Below are 24,108 nucleotides of genomic sequence, written 5' to 3' on the forward strand. Positions count from 1 at the left end.
AAAACCGAGAAATACCACAGCTGGAAAATCGGAAAAATCGAAAATTGGAAATCGGAACTGTCAATGCAAACGAGGAATGAAAGCACGTCGATCGCAGAAACTACAAAAGCGCTGCAGGAACTTGTTCAGCTGCTTGCTTTAAAAATGGGAGCTGAAGAGCAGGAGAGGAAAAATTGCAAAATCAAGAAATGGTTTGATAACTTTGAGTTGAACGCTGAGGCTTACGGTCTGAATATCAAACAAATGTACGTGCAAGCTCGTGGCAAAATGACCAAAACAGCAAAGTTATTTTTGGAGTCTACGTGCGTCTATCAGTACTCTGAGCTAAGGATGCTGTTGGAAGACGAGTTAAGCCGCAAATTCAGCAGCGCGGATGTGCATGCAGATCTTCGTAATCGTAGAAAGCAGAAGCAGGAATCATTTCACGAGTATTTTCTGCTAACGAGAAAAATTGAAGCAGTTGGAAAAGTCGATGCACAATCGTATATTCGCTACATCGTGGATGGTCTACAGTTAAAGAGCGATTTTAAATATACGCTTTATAGCTGTAAGTCATTCAGAGAGCTGCAAAAGCAGTATAAAATCTTCGAGCAAAATGCTGAAATAAGCTCATAGCCGTTTGTTCAAAATCAAAAGAAGCCGAATGAAACCAATAATAAAAGGAATCATTGCTTTGAAGAAATTGATTAGGAAATAAACTGTCTAGTGGATACTGGAGCTGACGTATCCATCTTAAAACTAGTCGGCCGGTGCTACAGTCGAGCATACTCGACTGTCGGAGACCCCGTACTTACTATCCAAAATCAGTCACTTCTAAAAACTAAATAATATTTAAGATTACCATAAACTCTTATATATTAAATTTGTCGCCGCTCGAATTTGCTTAGTGTGATAATTATCTTAAAATGGAACACTTGGTAGCACAACAAAATCAAATTTCAAAATCACTTGTACACAGCGCGCACAAAAGAGTTGAAAAAGAGTCAGTTTAAAGTCAAATATACATACATATGCATTAATCATTAGGAAGAGCAGGACATCCATATGTGCAATTCAAAGATCTGTTAAGTGCACACATACATACATATGTTGGCACGCGCCAAAACAAAAGAAGTTTATAGCTAAGCATTCATATATATAAACATGCGTTTATGCATATTTGGCTATGTTAAGCATAAGTGAAACCTTAACAGAGAATAAATTAAAACTGCATGTTAAACATGCTAAATGTTAAATCAAATAGTAAAATAATTGAAAACCAAAAAAAGACAAATTTACTAAAAACATAAATTTACACAGTAAATTTATAATAAACATGAAATTAACATAGAATTTTAACTTAACGTTTATATAAACACAAAAAGACAAAGGCTCAAAGTGTTGAGCCACTCTCGCACTTATGTCTTTATCCTCCTAAATGGCCTTATTGCTTGTTTTAGTGCTCAATTAAAAAGTAAAAGAAATAATTTATATTTTAACATTTAATGTTAATATTACATTTTAAATAAGCACTGAGTTTGTTTTAATATAAAATGAAATTGAATTCGAACATAAATAAATTAAAAATCTTTCGCCCACGGCAGGACTCGAACCCACGAGCACTGTCCGACTCCGCGACTCAGTACACTGCGCCACCGAAGCTCACGTCTGAATGGACGCCAATTTTTTATATAATATGTTAATATAAATTTTTTGTTTTATCAAGATATTCAAGTTTTAATTACTGCCAACGCGCCATCAATGAATTTAACAGCAAAATTTATTATTTGAATATCTTCGCTATTTACTGTGCGATCAGAATGAAATTTTCAGCAAAAATTTAGGACAATTATATTTTCATCTGTGCAAAATCTGGACTTTCTGGCTTTCAAAATGCTCTTATAATTTGGATATGAAATTTTCAATGTCGATTTGCAGGCGGTTAAGGGGGCGTGGCTGATTTTTGAAACAAACTTGATCTGCCTACAGTATAGAGGAACCTACATACCAAGTTTGGTGTCTCTAGCTCTTATAGTCTCCGAGATCTAGGTGTTCATACAGACAGACAGACAGACAGACGGACAGACAGACAGACAGACAGACGGACATTGCTATATCGACTCGACTATTGATGCTGATCAAGAATATATATACTTTATAGGGTCTGCCACGCCTCCTTCTACCTGTTACGCACATATTCGGTAAAACAAACCCAATAGACCCCTGTACTTTTTTTAAGTACGGGGTCTAAAAATGTATTTATAACACTGTTCCTGACGTCAACTTAGAGAGCTGTGCTTCAAAGCTACGTAGACTAGGCAACAAGATTACATGTTCAGTTGGATTTTTTAAAGTCGATGGTGCAGTCGATGAAGAGCTGGCCGAACATAAATTTGTTGTTGTTTCGGATGAAGACATGGAGTACGACGCGCTCCTGGGACTTGACTTGATCTCAAAATATAATTTTTCGTCGTCAGCAGATGGATACGAATTTTCATTCCCGCAAGGGGAAGAAGACTTGTGAGGAACCAAATAAGATAAGTATGTACAATGTGGTCTCCTCAAATGCTGATATCTAGTGGTGTAAATCCAAATTTCAGATCGAGTTGAATATCAAAATATAAAATCGCCCCAAAAAATCATTGAGTTGTCGATATATTGGCAAAAAATTACGATATATCAAGTTTTATATCGAGTTGTTGCCAAAAATAAAAAACAATTTGCAATGTCAGAAACTTCAAAGATTTTTATAAAATTAAAGTTTTTTTAATAGACTAGTTTAGTCTTAAAATTAATTTTGATGGCTAAATTCCTAATAAATCGCCATCTTTTTGTATTTAAATTTTGTTTTTTTTTTGGGGAGGCCCCCGATATCAGACCTTTACCGCGCGCTTAAATTCACATAACTTCTCGATAAGTGCTTAATTTCAAGAAAAGTTTCGATTGTAGATTATATAGTTCTGCAAATAAACTACGATAAACAAACTCTTGTGAGTTGTCGATGTTTTCATGGAAATCGATTTAATCAACTTGATAGATCGTAAACAAAATGATCGAGTTGAAGTACTCGATAATCGCAGCTGGAATCACTCGGCAGTCGTCATCGAACTTTGCTAGTCGTCTGCTGCTGGTAAACAAAAAGGATGGTTCTCGTCGAATCTGCGTAGACTTCAGGAAACTGAATTCCATGATGTTGAAGGTCTGTTTTCCAGTTCCTGTCATCGATGACTTCGCTGCAGACAGCGAAGTATTTCACCGTGATGGATTTGGAAAACCGATTTTACCATGTTTTCATAGAGATGAGCAGTAAGAAATACACAGCGTTTATCACCAAGTCAGGACTTGAATTTAGTCAAATCCCGTTTGGATTTCGAAATTTCCCGGCAGTTTTCATTCGATATGTAAATTTTGTATTTCAAGAGCTGATTAACAAGGATGTACTTGATTTGTATATGGATGACATAATTATTCACGCTGAGACTGCAGAGACATGTCTAGAGAAGATGGCACATTTTTTTAAAAAAGACGGAGCATTTGGCTTAAAAAAAATTAAGTGGCAAAAATGTAATTTTTTGAAGACAAAGATTTACTTCTTGGGTCACTACACAGAGAATGGAAGCGTTTGGCCTGAAGACGGCAGCAGTCAGCAGATTTGCAGTACCGAAGAACGTCAGAGCAATTCAAGCATTTTTGGGATTAACAAGATTTTTCAGAAAATTCGTGCTGAATTGTTCTCAGATTTCTCGTCCCTTAACGGATTTGCTGCGAAAAGATGCTGTGTTTCAAATGGCTGAACCTCAGATGAAAGCATTTCAGTTTTTGAAGGATGCGTTAACAAAAGAGCTAGTGCTTAAGAGTTGCATACGGATGCATCGAAAGACTGATTTGCAGCGGCGCTTTTGCAGTGGTTAGAAGGCAAACTCCATCCTGTACAGTTTTGGAGCAAGAAGACCTCAGAAGCTAAGTCACGTCAACATAGCTGCATCCTGGAAGCAAAGGCAACATTTCTATCGGTGACGAGATTTAGACATTATTTGTTGGGATCGCCATTTAAGCTGTTCACAGATTGCACCGCTTTTAAACAAGCGCTGAACAAGACGGATGTTTCAAAAGCAGTTACTCAATGGATAATTTACTTGCAGGATTTCGAGTTCGAAGTTGAACATCGACCTGGCGAAAGGCTTAAGCCTGTTGATTGTCTGAGTCGCTGTCCGAGTCGGGTAATGCTGGCATCGTTGGAGATAACAGCACGCATCAAGAATGCTCAAGCTAAAGACGAGATACTTAAATCAGTGGTGGAGATTTTAGCAAGTCTTCCCTATGAGGGATACAAAATAAGAGGTGGAAATAAGTGAGCAGATGCTCACAACGGGCACTTTAGTGTTCAAAAAAACTATACACGCTGTTCAGAAATCTTATTGGATTCATCATCTACAACAAATGGTGCAGCAGCTTGTGAAGAACTGCGTTAAATGCACACTTTTCAACAAAAAGCTGGGCAAGGAGGAAGGGTTCCTTAATTGCATTGATAAAGGAGATACACCACACTATGGAGGCGACTGCAAAACAGTATATTAATATATATTTGCGATTGTGGACGCATTTTCAAAGTTTATATGGCTTTTCCATACAAAGTCAACAAGTTGCAAAGAGACGCTGAAGACGATCGAGACCTTGTCAGAAGTTTTCGGAAACCCAGTACGGATAGTCTCTGATTGAGGTTCTGCTTTCACAGCCAATTTATTGGCAGAGTATGTTCAGGAGAAGGGTATTGAACACATATGGAGCACAACAGGAGTACCTCGAGGAAACGGTCAGATAGAGAGAGTAAATCACACAATCCTTTCGACCATCTGAAAGATTTCGGCTGATGACACATCCAGGTGGTTCAAGGTAGTACCAGAGGTGCAGAGAGCTGTAAATTCACATGTACACTCGCCGACAAAAAAATCGCCTTTGAACTAATGTTTGGTGTGAAGATGAACAATAAGCCCACTGATCGCTTAAAGAAGATTCTGGAAGAAGCAATTTATGCAAATTTTGAAAACGAACGGCAGCAAATGAGGCAAACAGATGAGGAGATGTAGTCGCCATACGCCGCACGCAATTCATGGCAGGAAAGAAGCTTTCCAGCGAATATTTAGGATCGTATGAGGTGACAAATGTACAGAGAAAGGGCTGTTATGACGTAAGAAAGGCAGCTGATGTAAAGGGTCCGATCAACACATCCACAAGTTGTGACTTTATGAAGCTGTGGCGAATAATGAATTATCGACAAAAAAAGAGGATAGAGCAACAATTGCCAAGCCGACGCCAAGAGAAGATGAAGAGAAATACGCAGAAATACGCAGCAGACAGCAAGAAATACGACGCAGTTAATTTAATTTACCAATTTTTAAATTTTCATTATATTTTCATCCTTAATAAACTTTCGCGTTAATAATCTAACTCACATAAATTTGTTTCTACTCATTACTTAATGCAGGAAATTTCCAACAAAAAATTTAAAATTTATTTTTAGAAGTTTGAGTATACAAACGGTAAAAAAATGTATTAGGCTTATTTGAACAAGAAGGTATCAAATTATTTAGCAGGTACTGATTGCTGATCCATCAGGAGTAACGGGGGATAACTGATTAAAAAACATGCTGAATAACTCCAATGTTAGAAATAACGACCCATAGTTCTTAAAAGAAAGAAAAATACGCCAACACTATATATCATTTGCGTTTACTGCAGCTAAAATGTATTCCGTTGCACATAATTTTGCAACTATTACTATAAATATCAAAATTATTGAATAAAATAAAATTGATTTTTAAATAAAATGAAAATACCTAAAGCTCATTTAAAACGTCTATTTACCAAATATTTCAATAATAAAAAATTTTGCTTCAAAAGTTCTCATTTGGCTTTGCTGCTGCTTTTGTTCAAAAGCGTAAGTCGCAGCAGCAGCAACAGTTCGACTTCTGCAAGTCGCAGTTGCGACTGTTTTGTTCTTTTGCTGTTTGCTTAGGAAACTACCGTTATGTCGACACGAAGGCACAGTCCCTTATAAAAACAAATAACAACAATATAGACATATTTTTTTATCTATATCTCAACATGCGACGACACCCAGTTATCGCCACTCTCCGACGCATAAGTCATAGCTATAATGACACGCATAACTTCTTGGATTAACAGGACATACCATTCAGCTAAAGAACCAATTATTTTATTGAAACCATTGTTCCCCGGGCGGTTGATATCGAAAAGTGGTGATTTTGACTGGCCACCGAAATTACCAGATTTGACGTTACCACTTTTTATACCCTGAGCCCATTGAAAATGGGCAAAAAAGGGTATAATGTGTTTGGCAGAATGTATGTAACAGGCAGAAGGAGGGGTGGCAGACCCCATAAAGTATATATATTCTTGATCAGGATCAACAGCCGAGTCGATCTAGCCCTGTCCGTCTGTCTGTCCTTCTGTCCGTCTGTTTGAACGCGTTAATCTCAGATACTGTAAGTGCTAGAGACTTCAAATTTGGAATGCAGGTTTGTGAATACCATACGCAGGTCAAGTTTGTTTCCAATTTTTGATGCCACGCCCCTTCGCCCACAAATTGAAAAAAACGATTTACAGGCGCAATTTTGACATAGCACTCCTAACTGAACAATCAGTTGAGAAGTATGCGTATTAAACGACCTGAAAATTTCAAAGCGATTGACCCATAAATAGAAGTTATTTCGGAATTTAGATTTAGTTGAATAATTACATTTGGATGGCAAATCAAACGTGCGAGCGAGACAGCATGTTCACGTTTGTATGCAAGGCGCGCACAAACACAGTAAGAAATAGTACCAATTTTCTTTTGGGCTTCGATTTCAAGTACTATATGACCTAGAGACTTTAAATTTGTTATGTGGGTTCCTGGATACCATACGCAGGTCAAGTTTGTTTCCAATTTTAGGTGCCACGCCCCCTTCGCCCACAAATTGCACAAAACGATTTACAGGCGCAATTTTTGACATAGCACTCCCTAACTGAACAATCAGTTGAGAAGTATGCGTATTAAACGACCCTGAAAATTTCAAAGCGATTGACCCATAAATAAAGAAGTTATTTATAATTACATTTGCATGGCAAATCAAACGTGCGAGCGAGACAGCATGTTCACGTTTGTATGCAAGGCGCGCACAAAGACAGAACGAATTAGTACCAATTTTTTTTTGGTACCAAATAAGAATTAAGCGATAAGCAAAAATATTATCGATATCATGTAATGAAAATGTTAATGTATAATTTATGTATATACAAATATACAATTTGATTAAAATATAATTGTGTTAATATATAAATATGTAGTTTTGCATGGCAAAAATCAGCAGAAGCTGATAGCTATGTATGAAATTGCATGAGAGAAATAGCGATCATTTTGCAGCACTACTCTTGCATCTTTGCCGAGCACTGAAAGCTGCAAAATAATAATTTTAATTATTAATATTTTCGATTCATACACATATATATAATAAGTATCTGCTTATTATCGCTGTAAAAAAAACTTAGCATTTTCCGCTTTAAGAATCTCATAAAATTAGACATTGCCTTTTATTTCAAATTTCGCGCACTGCAGCAGCCTTTGACAGGCTTGAATTTGTTGCGTAAGTGGGAGAGAGTGAGAGAGGAAAATGGGTGCTGCCAGATTGCAGGCTGAGCAAAGTTGTAGTTTGTGGCTACTCTTGACACACGCTACATCGATTGCAAGCGATTAAGATTACGACTTGCGATTTACCAATTTATCAATTTCTAATTAATTTTAAACAAGTTTATTATATTAAAGTTTATTATATTAAACTTATTTAAAATTAATTAGAAATTGATAAATATAAATCGGTCATAATCATAATCAGTGATGTATTAGTTAAGTGAGGCAGGAATAACGTAGTCTGCAGTGATAAGCACAGTGACTTTAGAAAACCGAAAGTTGTTCATAGTTTCGCGTGTGTAATTTTTGATACCCTGAGCCCATTGAAAATGGGCAACAATCAACTTTTATAAAAGAGTACATGGGCTCAGGGTATCCTACTGTCGAGCGTGCTCGACTGTAGCCGCACCGGGGGTAGGCGAGCGAAGCGAGCAGGGGGCGGAGCCCCCTTGTTTATTTGTGACATTATTTAAAATCCAAGGTATACGCTAGTAAGCCAAAGACCTCCGCTCAACTGAAAGTCAACATTTGAAATAGCCGCCATATCGTCTGAAATATTTTTGCATTTTGCTATCAAAGCTAAGGGTGTTCATTTACGCGATATCCATCTTAAATATTAGCTGGAACAAATCTCCTTGAGCCATACTAAATAAATTTTGCAATTTCTTAGGTCAATTAGCCCTTTTTACCGTTAATTTCGCCCATTCCATGACATGCCTTCTTTTATTTTGTGGTTGGAATTTTCTCTGAAGTGTTCTAAATATATATATTAAATTTCAGACCGATATCCCACCCAGTTCAATAGCTAGAGCTTTTTCCCATCAGCTTCAGCCAAACCTGCCATAGTAAAGCCATTGAACCTTTCAAATTATTTGCTCCTGAGCATAGGCTATCTCTATGGCGTAACATGGAATAATACCGTGGGTTGTGTCACTAAAAGTCAAAAATCTTCAATTGGACACAAAAGTAGCAATGGTTTTTTCTTAATCTCTTCCTGAATACTCACAGAATCGAAAACAAAAGTCAAATTTGGTGGACTCTGCTTTGAAAATCAAGAAAATCGCCAAAATTATACGTAGGCTGCTATATATATTTCTGGCCTAGGCAACAATAAGTGTTGCCAGGTGCAATCTGATATTTCCATTGGAAAGGTTGACATTTTTTAGCATAACATCACTCAGAACGTGTTGTCATTTAATCGTGAATTGTTAAACTTACAGAGCTTTGAACAATTCAATTCCGTTAAAAAAATGGAATTGACTCATGAGCATTTTCGTGCGATCATTTTTCACAACTTTCGACGTGGATTATCCAGACAAGAGTGCATCGATGAACTTAAGTCTTTGTATGGCGATCAAGCACCATCCTATAGCACCGTGAAAAACTGGTATAACGAATTTAATCGTGGTCGCAGTTCGCTCAACGACGAATTCCGTGAAGGTCGTCCAAAAACGTCCGTTGTGCCAGAGAACATTGATGCCGTGCGTGAACTAATAATGCAAGATCGTCATGTGACATACCGGGAGATAGAGGCATCCTTGGGCATTTCTCCCACCAGCATACATTCGATATTACATAAACACCTGACCGTAAAAAAGGTTTGTTGTCGTTGGATCCCGCACAATTTGACAATCGCTCAAAAAAAGGCTAGTGTCGATTGGTGCAAAGAAATGTTGAAAAAATACGATCGCGGTGCTTCAAAAGATGTTCATAAGATCGTCACAGGTGACGAATCTTGGATCTATGCGTATGAGCCCGAAACAAAACAACAATCGACCGTGTGGGTCTTCGAAAACGAGCCAAATCCAACAAAAATTGTTCGTGGAAGAAGCACTTCGAAGCAAATGGTCGCCTGTTTCTTCGGCAAAACTGGTCATGTGGCGACTGTTCCGCTTGAGCAACGAAGGACGGTCAATTCTGAGTGGTACACCACAATTTGTTTGCCTGAAGTCTTCGGAGAAATTCGAAAAACAAACAAGAGAAGACGAATCATTCTTCACCATGACAACGCGAGCTCTCACACATCGGCTCAAACCAGCGCCTTTTTGACCGGCCAAAACGTCGAATTGATGGGTCATCCGCCGTACAGCCCTGACTTGGCACCCAATGAATTCTTTTTATTCCCGCACATCAAGAAAAAAATGCGTGGTCAACGATTTTCGTGCCCAGAAGATGCTGTTGAAGCGTTCAAAAACCATGTTTTGGAGGTGTCTCAATCGGAGTGGAAAAAGTGCTTCGACAATTGGTTTGAGCGCATGCAAAAGTGTATTCTCTAGAATACTTTGAAAAACAATAAAACAATTTTTGATGATAAATATTCGCATTTTCATTATTAGGCCAGAAATATATATAGCAGCCCTCGTAGTATAGGTTCAAAGGGAAAAAAAAATTTTTTAAATAAATTTTTTTGTATCAACTTATTTTTAAATAGAGGTCAGCTTAAACAAAAAAATAAGTTTTATACCAAACCTCACCTCGATTTAAAAACATACTGATGAAAAGTTTGCACTTAAAACTCAAATTTTTCAAAAATTATCATAACTTCGAAATTCTCCACACGCCACAAAAATTGTACTAAAAATATGAAATTTTCTGTTTAAATTACTAGAACCAATTCTCAATCGAACCACATTCAAATTAAACGTAACAACTTAAAATTGATTTTTGCCACGTACTATCCTGAAATACGCCATAGTGCGATGGCTAATACATTAGCTTTTGATGAAAATTTCCTTAGACGTAGGAGGCTCAAGTGGGGTTTTTTGGATCAACTTCCCTACCACCTAAGCGAGCACGGCGTGCCACCACTCTTTAAGCCAATTGCTCTTGTTTTGACTGATCTCGGTCATCTGTCATTTTTTTTTTAACTGTGTTTTTAAGTTCATCTAATTTGCATCGGTTTTCACACACAAATCAAAAGGGTGAATTTCTCATAAAATCTGGCAACACTTTGTTATATCTTTTTGCACTTTAGTGGCTTGACCGTTGAACGCAAAACTGATGCAATAAGACGTGTACTATTTCCATCAGTGGAAATGTGTTAACACGACACCGACGGTTTTTTTTCTTGGAAAATAAAATTGTCGGGGGACAAGCGCTCGTTTAACGGAAACTTAAAATATCATTCGTCTTATCATTTTACGAGAAAATTGTACCCTGTTTTCGTCTTCTTTTATAATGTTAAGGCTTGGGATTTATAATATACATTAAAGAGCTTAGTTTAAGGAACAATTCCAAATTATATTAAATTTTTATTTATTTCCGTTTAATGAGTACTCGTGTATTTTTATAAGAGTTGAATTAGCGTCAAAGCTTTTGACGTGGAGTGTATCATATAGCTGTCATTAGAGCAATCCGTCGAAAATTTAATGCAGCGTTTCGCAAGGGCATCAAGTCTTCGGCGTGTCGAACAGATTCCAAATGCGTGAGTACTGGGTATCCTACTGTCGAGTGCGGTCGACTGCTCCGCTTGTTTTTATGTAATTGTGATTTGATTTTTAAATTTTGAGAATGCAGTTGGCGACTAGCAATATATACAGCTAAATTTGCTATGACTGTCCGATCAGATCGAGTTATATACCAATCGAAAGGTTAAGTCCTAACTTACTAAAACTTTTGCTAACTCACCTGGGTCAAGAGATACGGGGGTGTAATTGGACGGGGAAAAATTTCAACGATTGCAGCTAATGGGGATGTTGGGGCCCTTTGGTAAAGTTTTTTCTTTTTTAAAAAAATCTTATTAAAAATACGCGTCGATTGATACCTCGATCACCCAAATCCGATAACTGGATAAATAAATTTGAAAATTTTAGTGGACTTCTCAAATTGAAATTAAAAGTCAGTTTGTTTGTCTGTTTGCATCAAAGCGCTAAAGAAGCTTAGATGTAATGATGTGGATTTATTCCTTTTCAAAAATCTAGATATATTTGTTCTTCGACTTTTTTAAAAAATCCGCTAGTTTAGCGGGAAAACGCTAAATCCCGGTAAAATTGAAACCTCAACGGTTTCCAAACCATAGAAGGTACAGGTATGCTCTATATATGATATGGAAAGGTGTGTTTGAGGTCCTTTATGCGTACCTTTAAACTTAAGCAACTTAAGTACTCAGGTAACATTTTACAGGTGAAATTAGGTTTTTTAGCTTACATTTTGGCGATTTATGACTAAACGACTCTAACGATTTTTATTTAATTTGAATATGTTGTAGAACGTAAATACAAATAAATATAAATTAAGTAATTTTTATGTACAAAGAAGATCACCCTTTTTGCGCACAGTGCACAATGCCAATTTTCGTTTTTTTATTTTAATTTATATTTTAATTTAAAATTTGTATATTAAACTCAATTTTGTTCGTCACAATATTGGATATCAGAAATTTTGGGGATAGAAATTTCTTTTGTCCCTCGACTTTCAACTCGTGTAGAGGTTTTTTTTGTGGGATTTTTTATACTCAATTTTGTCACGAACGATATTAAATTTGGTACATAAGTAATTTTTAAAAAAATGTGTTGCATTCGGCACATTACGCAAAAAGGTCCCGATTCTTTATTGCCAAAAATAGCGTTTATGCGCAGTGCCAAATGTCAAACATTTTTTTAAATTCAGATGAATATGGTTCATTATCTAGTATACAGATGAAATTTACTAACGGATAACCTATTATCTCTGGGTTGCACAGTGGTCGGACTTGTATGGAGGTGTGGTACGTGCGCACAAAAGTCTAGGCACCAACATAATCACTTTAACTTTGCGTTTGTGTGCGCAACTACAGATACGACGCTTGTAAAGTTAGAGAAAATCCCTGTACGCGACGCACGGCGTGTTTCGACCACTGCTCTAAAGCAAACCAAAAGTTGGTATTCCTGAATCCAAGCAACCAATTCCATAAAGATTCTAGAAAGACTTATTAAAATGTATTGCATAAAATTAATTTTTTTTAAATGTAAAAACATTTGAATGAATTTATATTCTGAATGTAAACTTTTAATTAATTACTAGGGGGCTGTGCCCCCTGCTCGCTTCTTCTAAAATTTTTATTGAATTAACTTCTTTTACGCAAAAATAAATTACTGTTCCATTCCAATACCGCGGACACTTGTTAATTAGGACAACCTGAAATTTCGAACACTCAATTATTATCCATAAAAAAATACTTTGTAACCCGGACACCACACAAATTTATTGATCCTGAAATCCGATCATATTAACGTGTTTGTATGTAAGAAAAGAATAAAAGTAGAAAAATATGTGCAAGAAAATGCATTTCAACTGCAGTTATTGTCATTCAATAGCAAAGGGTCGTTATTTCCAACATTGGGTTTATTCGACAGGTTTGCCTTCTTGCCTTCTTTGCCTTCTTTGCCTTCTTTACTTCTGATGAAGATCAGTAATCAGTACCTGCTAAATGACATGATAGCATCTTGTACAAATGAGACTACTACGTTTTTTCACTTTTCGTACGAAGCTACTATTATCAGTTCTCAGTTATTTGAGAAGAATTCGCCATTTTTTGTTGTTGGAAATAACATTTTTTGAAAGAGATATTATATTCATAATTATATTCACGCTGTCAGCTGCCCCTGCAATTGGACTTTGAGAAAATCGCCATATTTAGCGGAAAAAAATTTATAGGAAAATTGGAGACTTATTAATTATATAAAACACTAGGGGCTTCGCTTCCTGTGAAAGGAGGAGCTCTTCTACTATTTTTCTTGAAAATCCTTTTTTCATCGCAAAAAATTACGAATTACGAAAAGAACGAAAAAATTATATTTATACTGTCCGCTGTTTTAAATGTTAGCTTGAATTTAACTCTGTGGAAAATCAAATTTTGCGGGAAAATTTCCAGATTTGGCGGAAAAAGTTCTTATTTGGCGGAAAAAGGCTGTTTGGCGGGAAAGTTAAAAATTTTGAATGCGAAAGCTAATCTGTGAGATTGGTTAAGATTTCGTAAAACTCAAAAAAAGTTTTTCATACTTAAGGTTAATTTGAACCTAATTGTTCATTTGGCAGCTATAGTTGTCCGATTTTTAACAAATTTGGTCGGGGTAAAACAGGCAGTCCCAGTTGAGATATCTTAAGAAACAAAAAAGTTTTTTCATACTAAAGGTTAATTTGAAAACGATTGTTCCTATGACAGCTATATGAGATACTCATCCGATGCTAACCAAATTTGGTCAGGGTGTAACATATGGTAAAAAGGACAAAATCTGTGAGTTTGGTTGAGATATCTTAAGAAACAATTAATTTTATCATACTAAACGTTACTTTGAACCCGATTGTTCCTATAACTATATGATATAGTCATCTGATTTTAGCCAATTTTGGTCAGGGTGTAGCATATGGTAAAGAAGACGCAATCTGTGAGTTTGGTTGAGATAGCTTTCAAGCTAACAAAGCTTCTCATACTAAAGGCTAATTTGCTTTCGATTGTTCCTATGGCAGATATAAGATATAAATAGTCATCCGATTTGAACCAAATTTGATCAGTATGTTAAATAAATATTCTGTGACTTTTGCTGAGATAGCTTTGAGACTAACAAAATTATTGATACTAAGCAATTTCTCAAAGTGTGAACTTTGACCCGAATTTAATTGCAATTCGAATATCGCAAAACGTCGACTTATTGCACGATAAAATTGTCTCATCTATGTTGTGTGAAAATTACCTAGATCTTATGATTTGGACTGTGCAATGATCAATCAGTCAGTCAGGACAAAGAATTTTATATATATACGTAGAGTTTATAGCTCGGTTGCAATTTGAAATTAATTCATGGGAGTCCGCTTTAGATACATATCAGAAATACATATAGCCAAAAAATGATATCACTGATATTTTATGAACTCCGAAATTTTTAAAGGGCAGTTCGCAAAAGCAATTATTTTAAAAATCTAGAGGTTCGTGTAGTGGGAAAAAAATTGTTTGGCCCCCTTCGCACAAAGTTGCTTATGCCCTTGCTAGGCGGAAAGGCTATAGGCGAGACGACGACTATAGCAATACCCGTTACATACTTTTAGGAGCCGGTATTTCTTAAAAAATAAAAACTGCCATTGTTTAACCGATCTTAATGCGATTAAATAGGATGATAGATAATAACAGATAAAGTTAACTACCGAAAATCGCGTTATATCTTGAAACTGGTGTGTGTTGTGGTTTTTTGCGATTCGCGGGGGTGAAAGGAGGCGTGGCAAAAATGTATGCTCTGTGGGCACGCTTTGCTTTTGTAATTGCACCGACGATAGGAAAGCAACGATCGTATAGACGGAGGGCACCAAGTTTACAAAATACTAACCCTTGCAAACAATAACGTGTGTGTGCTCTGCGTAGAAACTTATGACTTTTTTCTATTGGTCGTTGCATTTGGAAGCTAACTGACCACTATCAACAATTTCAAAGATTTTGACTTTATAAACTTGAACTTACCCAATTCCTATACGACAATCACATTGATGTAATGCTGCTTTCTAAGACGCACCTTAATAATAAATATAACTTTCAAATACGCGGGTAAATTTCTACGGCACAGATCATCCGGATGGAAAAGCACATGGCGGAACCGGTATTCTAATAAGAAGCCGCATCAAACATGAGTTTCACAAATAATTGTACAATCGAACTTCAGCAATCTTACTATTGCCGCTGTATACTGTCCTCCCCGCTTTACAATCTTAATTCATGCAATTCTTCAATTTACTGGGACAGCGATTTATAGCAGCAGGAGACTACAGTGCGAAACACCCGCACTGGGGCTCTTGCCTTGTGACCACAAAAGGAAGGCAGTTAAACAACGCAATCATAAAACCAAGCAACAAACTCAAATATTTTTCCCCGGGTAGTCCTACATATTGGCCAGCAGACCCTAACAAGCAACCAGACATAAATAGATTTTCCTGTGACAAAAAACATCCCACGCAAACTGAAAGGCGCCAAAGCACTTTCTGGTCTTTTATCCGACCACACCCCCGTGTTATTAAATCTATCTCCAATCCCCGGAATATGTGGAATATCCTAATAGACTTACAACACACAGAACCAACTGACTCATGTACAAGAAATACGTTAGCTCTCACCTCGTTACTGCCCCGCAGTTCAACATCGAAGCGGACATCGACGGCTGTGCTGATTTTCTAGAATCTGTACTTGTTGCAGCAGCTAAGATCTCTACTCCACAACACGCGCATGTGCAGACCAATAAACGCAAAACTAATCTTCAAGAAGAACCACTTGTTCTGGAAAAGCGACGATTGCGACGTGGATGGCAGTCTCACCGGTCGCCATCTACAAAGCAACGCTTTAAAAATGCTTCACGCAGACTCAGCAAAGCTCTAAAGCAGCGGTGGGCACGAAATTTGCAATCGGGAGCACTACAACAACATCTACAACAAACACAACTTCTAAAGTCATAAATTAAAGCAAAATAAACACATTTATGACTCTGTGCGACGCGATGAAAAATCTGTGTGGTTGTTGTTGGTTTTAACAAACCAAAACATTTATACACTAAAAGAAGTTATAATTAATTTTATTTGCAACTTGAACGCTTGTTATGTGGTGAAAATCAAAACGCATCAAAACACATCAAAACCAACTTTACTTTTTCACACAGTGTACAAGACGCTGCTGAAGTCATAAATTATAGCAAATTGAACACTTTTATGACCGTACGCGTCGCAGCCGAAACTCGAGCATTTGCTGTGTGTTTGTTGTTTAGTTTTATTGAGGGTCATAAATGATTTGCGCGCAGCGTCAAAAGCTGTTTTTGTATCAGGAATATTGGGAGCTGCGGGAGCAAGGGCTTGCCCACCGCTGCTCTAAAGCATGAAGAAGCAGATGACCAACGCCGCTACATATAGCAATTATCATAAACCAGTACCAAGCATCCTACTTCCCAAAAAAATGGAAGAAATCGGTCATTATAATGATTCCCAAACCTGGAAAAGATCATACAATACCATCATCGTATAGACCAATTAGCCTACTACCGTTCATGTCTAAGCTTTTTGAAAAATGCCTCTTGACGCGCTTAATTTCTCATCTGAGAACACACAACACAATCCCAACACATCAATTTGGCTTCCGAGAAAAGAACTATTGAGCAAGTTAACCGAATAACATCAGAAATACGTACAGCATATGATCATCGGGAATACTGCAGTGCAATATTCCTCGATGTCTCCCAGGCTTTCGATCGAGTGTGGCTTGATGGCCTCATGCATAAAATCAAAACGACGCTCCCGGTGTACACTCATAAGCTACTCGATATAGAGTCTCTACAATAGAGTCTCCGCAGTGAGATTTAACAGTACTTCATCTTATGATCATATTATAGAAGCTTGAGTTCCTAAGGGAAGAGTATTAGGACCAACACTATTCGTAATATACACAGCGGACATCCCCATAAACGAGCGACTAACAACATCTAAGTCTGCCGACGACACCACAATCCTTAGTCGCTCCAGATTTCCCATTCAAGCAACAGCACGTCCAGCTGAACATTTGGCGGTAGTAGAGAAATGGCTAGCCGACTGGCGTATTAAAATAAATAAACAAAAGTGTAAACACATCACGTTTACAATCAACTAGAGCTCGCAAATAACAGAATACTTTTAGTGTCCGCAAAAAAAAACTTCTCGAACGGACACACTGAAAAAGAGATCGAAAAGACACTCTCAGTTCTGTTTTTGCTCAATTGTCAAGCGCTCAAGAAAAAATAGTTATTTTTGTTTTCCTTTTGCTTATGTTACACTTTTGTTGAGAGCAAACCTCGATAGTGTCTTTTGCGTATGTACGCGTGATTGTGAGTGTGGTGTACTATACTGGTGTACTATACTGTACTGGTGTACTAATATTAAGCAAGAGTCACTTGCTTTTGAAGGTTCTATTTATCTAAATATATACATAAATAAAAAATAAATAAATAAATACGCATTATTTATCATACAATCAACTTTGAACAATAACAATTGTACGTACATTTTCGAGCGGCTTAAAAGTTCGTGTCGCTTCATCTGGTATACGCACTTAAAACAACAACAACATCAAAAGACACTTTTCGCTGACACTTTTGTGTTTTGCTCATTTGCTAACAGTTGTTTCGTGAGCGCTCGCTCACGCTTTTTGGTTGTTATTCGTAGACAGGCACTTTTTTTTGCTGAGCAGAACATACGATTGAATACGATCGAATTGAAAAAAACTGTTAACTGTTATTTGCGAGCTCTGCTCTCAACATGCAAACATGTCCTCCGTTAACAATGTCTAACACGCAACTTCCACAAGCCAAAGAAGTAACGTACCTTGGCGTTTTTCTTGATAGGCGGCTCACCTGGCGTCGTCACCTTGAAGCAGACAAAACGCAGATTAAGCTGAAAGCTAATAACCTTTATTGGCTTTTGAACCTCCGATCTCCTCTCAGCTTGGACTACAAGGTCCTACTTTACAATTTCACCATAAAACTAGTGTAGATCTAAGGCTCGCAGCTATGGGGAAACGCGTGCAGTAGCAATATTGATATCATCCAGCGAGAACAATCAAAAATCTTAAGGAATATCACTGGGGCACCATGGTATGTTCGAAATGAGAACATTCATAGAGATTTGCACGTTATATACGTCAAAGATGAGATAGCACAGCAAAAGGCGAATTACAACATTAAGCTATCCCTGCACCCAAATCCTCTGGCTCGGCGATTAGCTCGGGTTTGCAGTCGGACCCGCCTTAAACGAAACGACCTTTCAGCCCAGCAATAAACCCTTGAGGCACCGTAGTTCATATAAAGTCAACATGACTGTTAGTTAAGCTTTAAATATAAGATTTGATTAACTTATTGTAAGTAAGTAAGGCAATATAAATTAAAAAAAAAAAAAAATTCTTCCCAGTGCAACAAAGACAAGGGGCTTCGCTCCCTGCTCGCTTCGCACGCGGTGTTGTGCGGCTACAGTCAAGCTCGACAGTAGGATACCCTGCGCCCAGGTACTCTGTACTAAAAGTTGATTTTCGACCGATCGGTTCTATGACAGCTTTTTGATATAGTGGACCGATTTGAGCTAACTTCAGTCAGAATGTACAAAGCCAACTTAAATGCATATTTTATCAGTTTGGTTAAGAAATCTCAAAAAACAAAAAAAAAATTTTATACTAAAACTTGACTTTTGATTGCGCGTCTCTATGGCAGCTATATAATATAGTGGACTGATTTGAACCAAATTTGGTCAGGATGTATAATACCAACCCAGATGCATATTCTGTCAGATTAGTTGAGATATCTTTTCAGAAAACTTTTTCATCCTACTACTTGATTATCGACCGATCGGTCCTATGACAGCTAAATAATAGACCGATTTGAACAAAATTTGGTCAAGATTTATAATAACAGCCCAGATATATATTGCGACAGATTGGTTGAGATAGCTCAAAAAACCAAGAAGTTTTTCATACTCAAACATTATTTTCGACCTATCGTTCCTATGGCAGCTATATGATTTAGAGCAGCGGTAGGCAAGCCCTTGCTCTCGCTTCTCCCAGTGCTCCGGCTACAACAACAACTTTTGACGCTGCGCGCAAATCATTTATGACCCCCAATAAAACTAAACAACAAACACGCAAAAATGTGAAAATTTTATACAAAATGCAAACTTCAAAACTGATTTGATGACAAGTTATATGACCGATCTTTATGTTTATGCCGTAGGATTTTGCTTCGTCACTTGTTGACCTTTTATCCCAGCGATGTTTAAAAAAAGCACCAAAATTAGGATATTTTTTGAATTTGATGGAATAGAACTAAAATTTGACTCATTTGGACTCGATCTCACTACCACAGGAGTCTTTGTTAATCAATTCTCTAACGAAATAACCCCGGTCTTTCATGCATCTGGGTGCGCCTAAGCACACTTTTAGTCGAAAACTGAAGCAACCTCTCAATTTACTGGTGTGAGAAGAAGAAGAACGCAGTGCAATTACATACGTTTTCCCTATGCCAGGCATCATACAAGATTTATCCAAAAAACAAAATTTTTTTTTTTTGAAACAAGCGTAATAAAACTTTTTTATATATTAAACAATTAAACAAAAAAAGATTGAAATTTATATTTCGAACAAAAAATAAATAATTTTTTTTAAAATTTTACATGTAAAATATGCACTGAAAATATTTTTCAGCTTTGACCGAAAGGACTTAATCAACTAGTAGGCCTATTACGCACTAAAAGCACTTATTTTAAAGCTTATGAAGTTTTCTATCAAATGCTTTTTAAATTTTGAAAATATTTTTACTGGTTCGAAAGATATGATTTTTGCAACGCAAAATGAAAAACGTGCCCACCGCTGATTTAGAGGTCCGATCCAAGAAAAAAAAGCAAGCTTCGTTTCAGACGATCCTGATTGATAATATATATTAGGGGTTCTTAAATAAATTCGTAGTCCCCGCTTTTGAGTTGACAAATTTTTCGTTTTTAGCCCTTCCAAGGACGAATATTATGTTTTAAGGAGAATTTGTCTTTGTATTGAAAAGTCCTGGGCCTAACACGAGTTTTAATACCAATCTTGTCAGGATCGTACTAACAATACTAAAGATATGCTTACAATATCAAAAAACACGTTTTTTAACTTAAAAAGCGGGACTAGGAATTGATTTTAGGACAATGGTTTCTTGGGTTACCAATGGTCAATTTTTTTTTGCCAACACAAATCGATGCACTCTAATATATATATATACCTTACGGGGTCTGACACGCCTCCTTCTGACTGTTACAAACATGCTGCCAAACACCTTATACCCTTTATTCGCCATTTTTAATGGACACAGGGTATACAATTAATCGCTTCAATCTTTTTGTGTTTTCATACCCTGAGCCCATTGAAAATGGGCATAAAAAGGTATAATGTGTTTGGCAGAATGTATGTGACGGGCAGAAGAGAGCGTGGCAGACCCCCAAAGTATATATATTCTTCATCAGGATCAACAGCCGATTCAATTGTCCGTCCGTCCGTTTGTTTGAAAGCGTCGATTTCAGAGACCAAATTTGGTTTAAATCGGTCTACTATATCATATAGCTGCAATAGGGACGCGCAATCGAAAATTAAGTCTTAGTATGAAAAAGTTTTTTGTTTTTTGAGATATCTTAACCAAACCTATAGAATATGCATCTGGGTTGATATTAAACATCCTGACCATATTTGGTTCACATCGGATCACTATATCATTAGCTACCATAGGAACAATCGGTCAAAAATCAACTTTTAGTAAATAGAACCTGGGCACAGAATATCCTACTGTCGAGCGTGCCCTACTGTAGACGCCCACTTGTTATTTATGTGTATTGGAGAGTGCTCTGCCGTTTGCTGTCTTTTAGCATGCCTGTGTCGTTTTACTTATTTTTTAAGAAACGGGTATAAAAACAAGGAGAAAAAGCAACGGATCGTTGATTTCATCAGCAGTTTTAACATTTAATAAATAATAACTTGAGTTTGTACTTTTAGTATAAAGGCGCTTTATAATTTTTTGTTGATGGTTTTAACACATCGTGAATGTAAAGCATTGAAGCCAAAAAAGTGCTACCTGTCCAAAACGGAATATTTTTTCAGGTAAGCCCTTCATCTTGTCATAATTGTTCGTTATTATCTGTCCCTAGCATATCTCACTTTATTCTTGGATGCAAACTTTTATGTTGGAAACAAATTTAAAAGTGTTATGACTGCAATAGATTTAGTCGAAACTCACCTCAAGGCAAGCGAAACTGTGCTCTCGATATCACAAAATTTAAGTTCTGGACCAGAAATTTCTGAAAATCGTCGAAAGAGCAAAATGATTGTCAGTATATGTACGACTTTCAAAGAAAGCAGGTCTTTGTCGCTTTGGTGTACACTGCGACTGAAAACTGGCACTATTAAAACCTTTATATGTTACGGTTCATGTTCTTCATTTCAGACAAAAACTTGGATGTTAATCAAAATAGCACAAAACTAATATTAATAAGATAAAAATATTCAATTTAAAATTACAAATTATTAAATTTTGCCCATCAAATTGATATAAATTGTTAAACATGCTGTTGATATCGACGATCCGTTGTTTTCTTCCGTTGTTTTAACTTATGCCAACAAAGTTAATAGTATAAAAGATAACGATCCCCTATGATTCTATTCTCGGGATCAGCTCGTTTTAAGCTCGAGAAAAAATAAACTTACGCCTGTTGGGTTTCATCCAGAAAGTTTAAGCTCTTGCTATTATCCCGTGCTGTATTCAAAAGTGAGCAAGATAGTAGAAAGGTGTCAAACAGTTGCTGGTCTCTGTAGGATGTGGCTATCTTTCGGTTCTTTGAAAAAGACAAATGTGCATCTAATTCCACAATCGAATTCATTTCGGATACTAGTTGTGAGAGAATTTGTACGCCTATTGTACAATGTTCAACGGAACCCTAAACGGATATAAATAACAAATATTAAAAAAAAAAAAATTGGTCATAAATCTTGGGGTAATAGGAAATAGAAAAACATACCTGCAAAAATCTTTTGACATCCTCAAGCAAGTTTTGAAAGATAAGTTCACCCTTGTATGAATCGAACCAACCGTATTTTGTGATTTTCGCTAGAAGCGTAACGAGAGCTTGAACTACAAAGTGCTGCAAATTGGGCCTGGTTGCTAAGTAGTTGAGAGCATAGCTGCGTATATCGATGCGTTGCCCCAGGGTTATACCCTGTATAAGTTTTGTTAGGGTAGACGCGGCGAGAATCTGTGCGTAGCTGGAATCAGCTCGGTCCAACAGTAACTGACACTTTGGTAAGGCATCCTGGCTATTGACAAAAGACACAAGACTCTTTTCAGCATCGGCACGTATGCCAGCATCTGTAGCTTCATATAGTTGCTTGCACAATACTTCTAATTGTTGGATATCCTATATAATTGTAAACATAGAGGAGTTATTGATATTTGCACATAAGTCAAAAAAAAAGTTAAAAATAGGATACCCTGAGCGCAGGCACTAAGATGCTCTGCGGCACGCCAAAGTCTTAACGCTTTTGTCCTTATCAAAAGACAAAATAAAGTATTCATACTAAAATTCGATTTTCGACCGATCGTTCCTATGATATCTACACGTAGATGATAAAGTCAGCTTCAAAAATAACAACTAGCTTAATCTGCGTACGGTATCCTTGGAGCCTACATACCAATTTTAAGTCCAACTCTTACAGTCTCTGAGATCGACACATTCAAACAGACGGACGGACATGGCTAAATCAACTCGGCTGCTGATAATAATAAAGAATAAAAAACTTGAAAAAGTATGTATTAACAGAAACATTAACCTACGTACATATGTGTATCAAACGTCATTGCTTGATACAAGGAATAGACATAACACAAGCTAAAACACAATTCAGCTTTAATTATACTTAAAGCAGCTTTGCATTAAGGACACGGGCCATGCAATATAGACAAGTATTTGTTTTGTTCTATTTTTGTCAAACTCATTTGGGATGCAGCAAATTTTGAATGCTGCATTAACGCTGTTAATTTATTTGACTTTAAGAATATTTGTATATTTAAATGTGTAGGCACCAATAAGTTAAACTGCAATTATAAAGGAATAACTAGCAATAATTGAAATCACATAAAAACACTAAGGATACAAAATAAAAATATGCATAGATATATACCATGTTTGTTTTGTGTCTAACAAATTATATGTAATGTCTTTATTATGGTTTGTTCGACCATAAATGATTGCGCTTGACGAACTCTCAGACTCTGAAACTCGATAGGGCTTCCAGGAATTTATGCGGTTTTAATACAAATAAATAAAAACTAAGTATTAGTTATAAAACTGCAATAATAAAATGATTTATACTGAGAATAGAGACGTAAGAAAGTTCGATATAGGGATGGCTTTCGAAATTATGATTTCGATAACATATCAATATTAATTTACGATACAGGCAACTGCTGAGAACGAACAATGGGGGTATCCCTAAGGCAGTTTCGGATTTGGTTTTGTTACAGATTTGATTTCCGCTGTTCACAGCTGCTCCATATCTAATGTGCTGAGCTGCAAGGTAAATTAAAAACTAGTCGGAAAGGCTATAGTCGAGATCCCAACCATAGGATACCCGTAACTTACTTCAATATAAATAAGAGTAATTTAAAGAAAATACTTTTTTTGATCTGAAAACGTGTATTCACGTGTATAGCTGCCGTTCTACTTGTCCGATCTTGATGCGATTCAGTGAGATAATAGATAATACTAATAGAAAACGTTAATTATCACAAAAAACGAATTATCTTAAAAACGGAGGGTGTGGTGGTCTTTCGCGATTTGCGGGGACGGAGGGGGCGTGTCTTAAATTTGAAACAAACTTGATCTGCGTGGGGTATATAGAAAGTTTGGTATCTCTATCACTTATAGTCTCTGAGATCCTTTTGTTCATAGGGACGGAC

The 24,108-nt window shown here is 36.7% G+C and overlaps 1 protein-coding gene across 1 annotated transcript in view; it reads right to left on the reverse strand.

Moving 5' to 3' along the window:
* LOC117779549 (ran-binding protein 16) overlaps positions 1 to 23,511 on the reverse strand; it is a 161,591-nt gene extending 138,080 nt beyond the window's left edge. The window contains exons 1-3 of the mRNA XM_034615785.1: positions 23,331 to 23,511; positions 22,172 to 22,567; positions 21,861 to 22,090 (exon numbers count right to left, since the gene is read on the reverse strand). Of these exons, the coding sequence (XP_034471676.1) occupies positions 21,861 to 22,090; positions 22,172 to 22,567; positions 23,331 to 23,333 (629 nt within the window). The 5' untranslated portion in view covers positions 23,334 to 23,511. The remainder of the gene's footprint in view (positions 1 to 21,860; positions 22,091 to 22,171; positions 22,568 to 23,330) is intronic.
* Positions 23,512 to 24,108: the final 597 nt, after the last annotated feature.

The sequence above is a fragment of the Drosophila innubila genome, chromosome X (assembly GCF_004354385.1).
Source record: "Drosophila innubila isolate TH190305 chromosome X, UK_Dinn_1.0, whole genome shotgun sequence".
Classification (NCBI taxonomy): Eukaryota; Metazoa; Arthropoda; class Insecta; order Diptera; family Drosophilidae; genus Drosophila; species Drosophila innubila.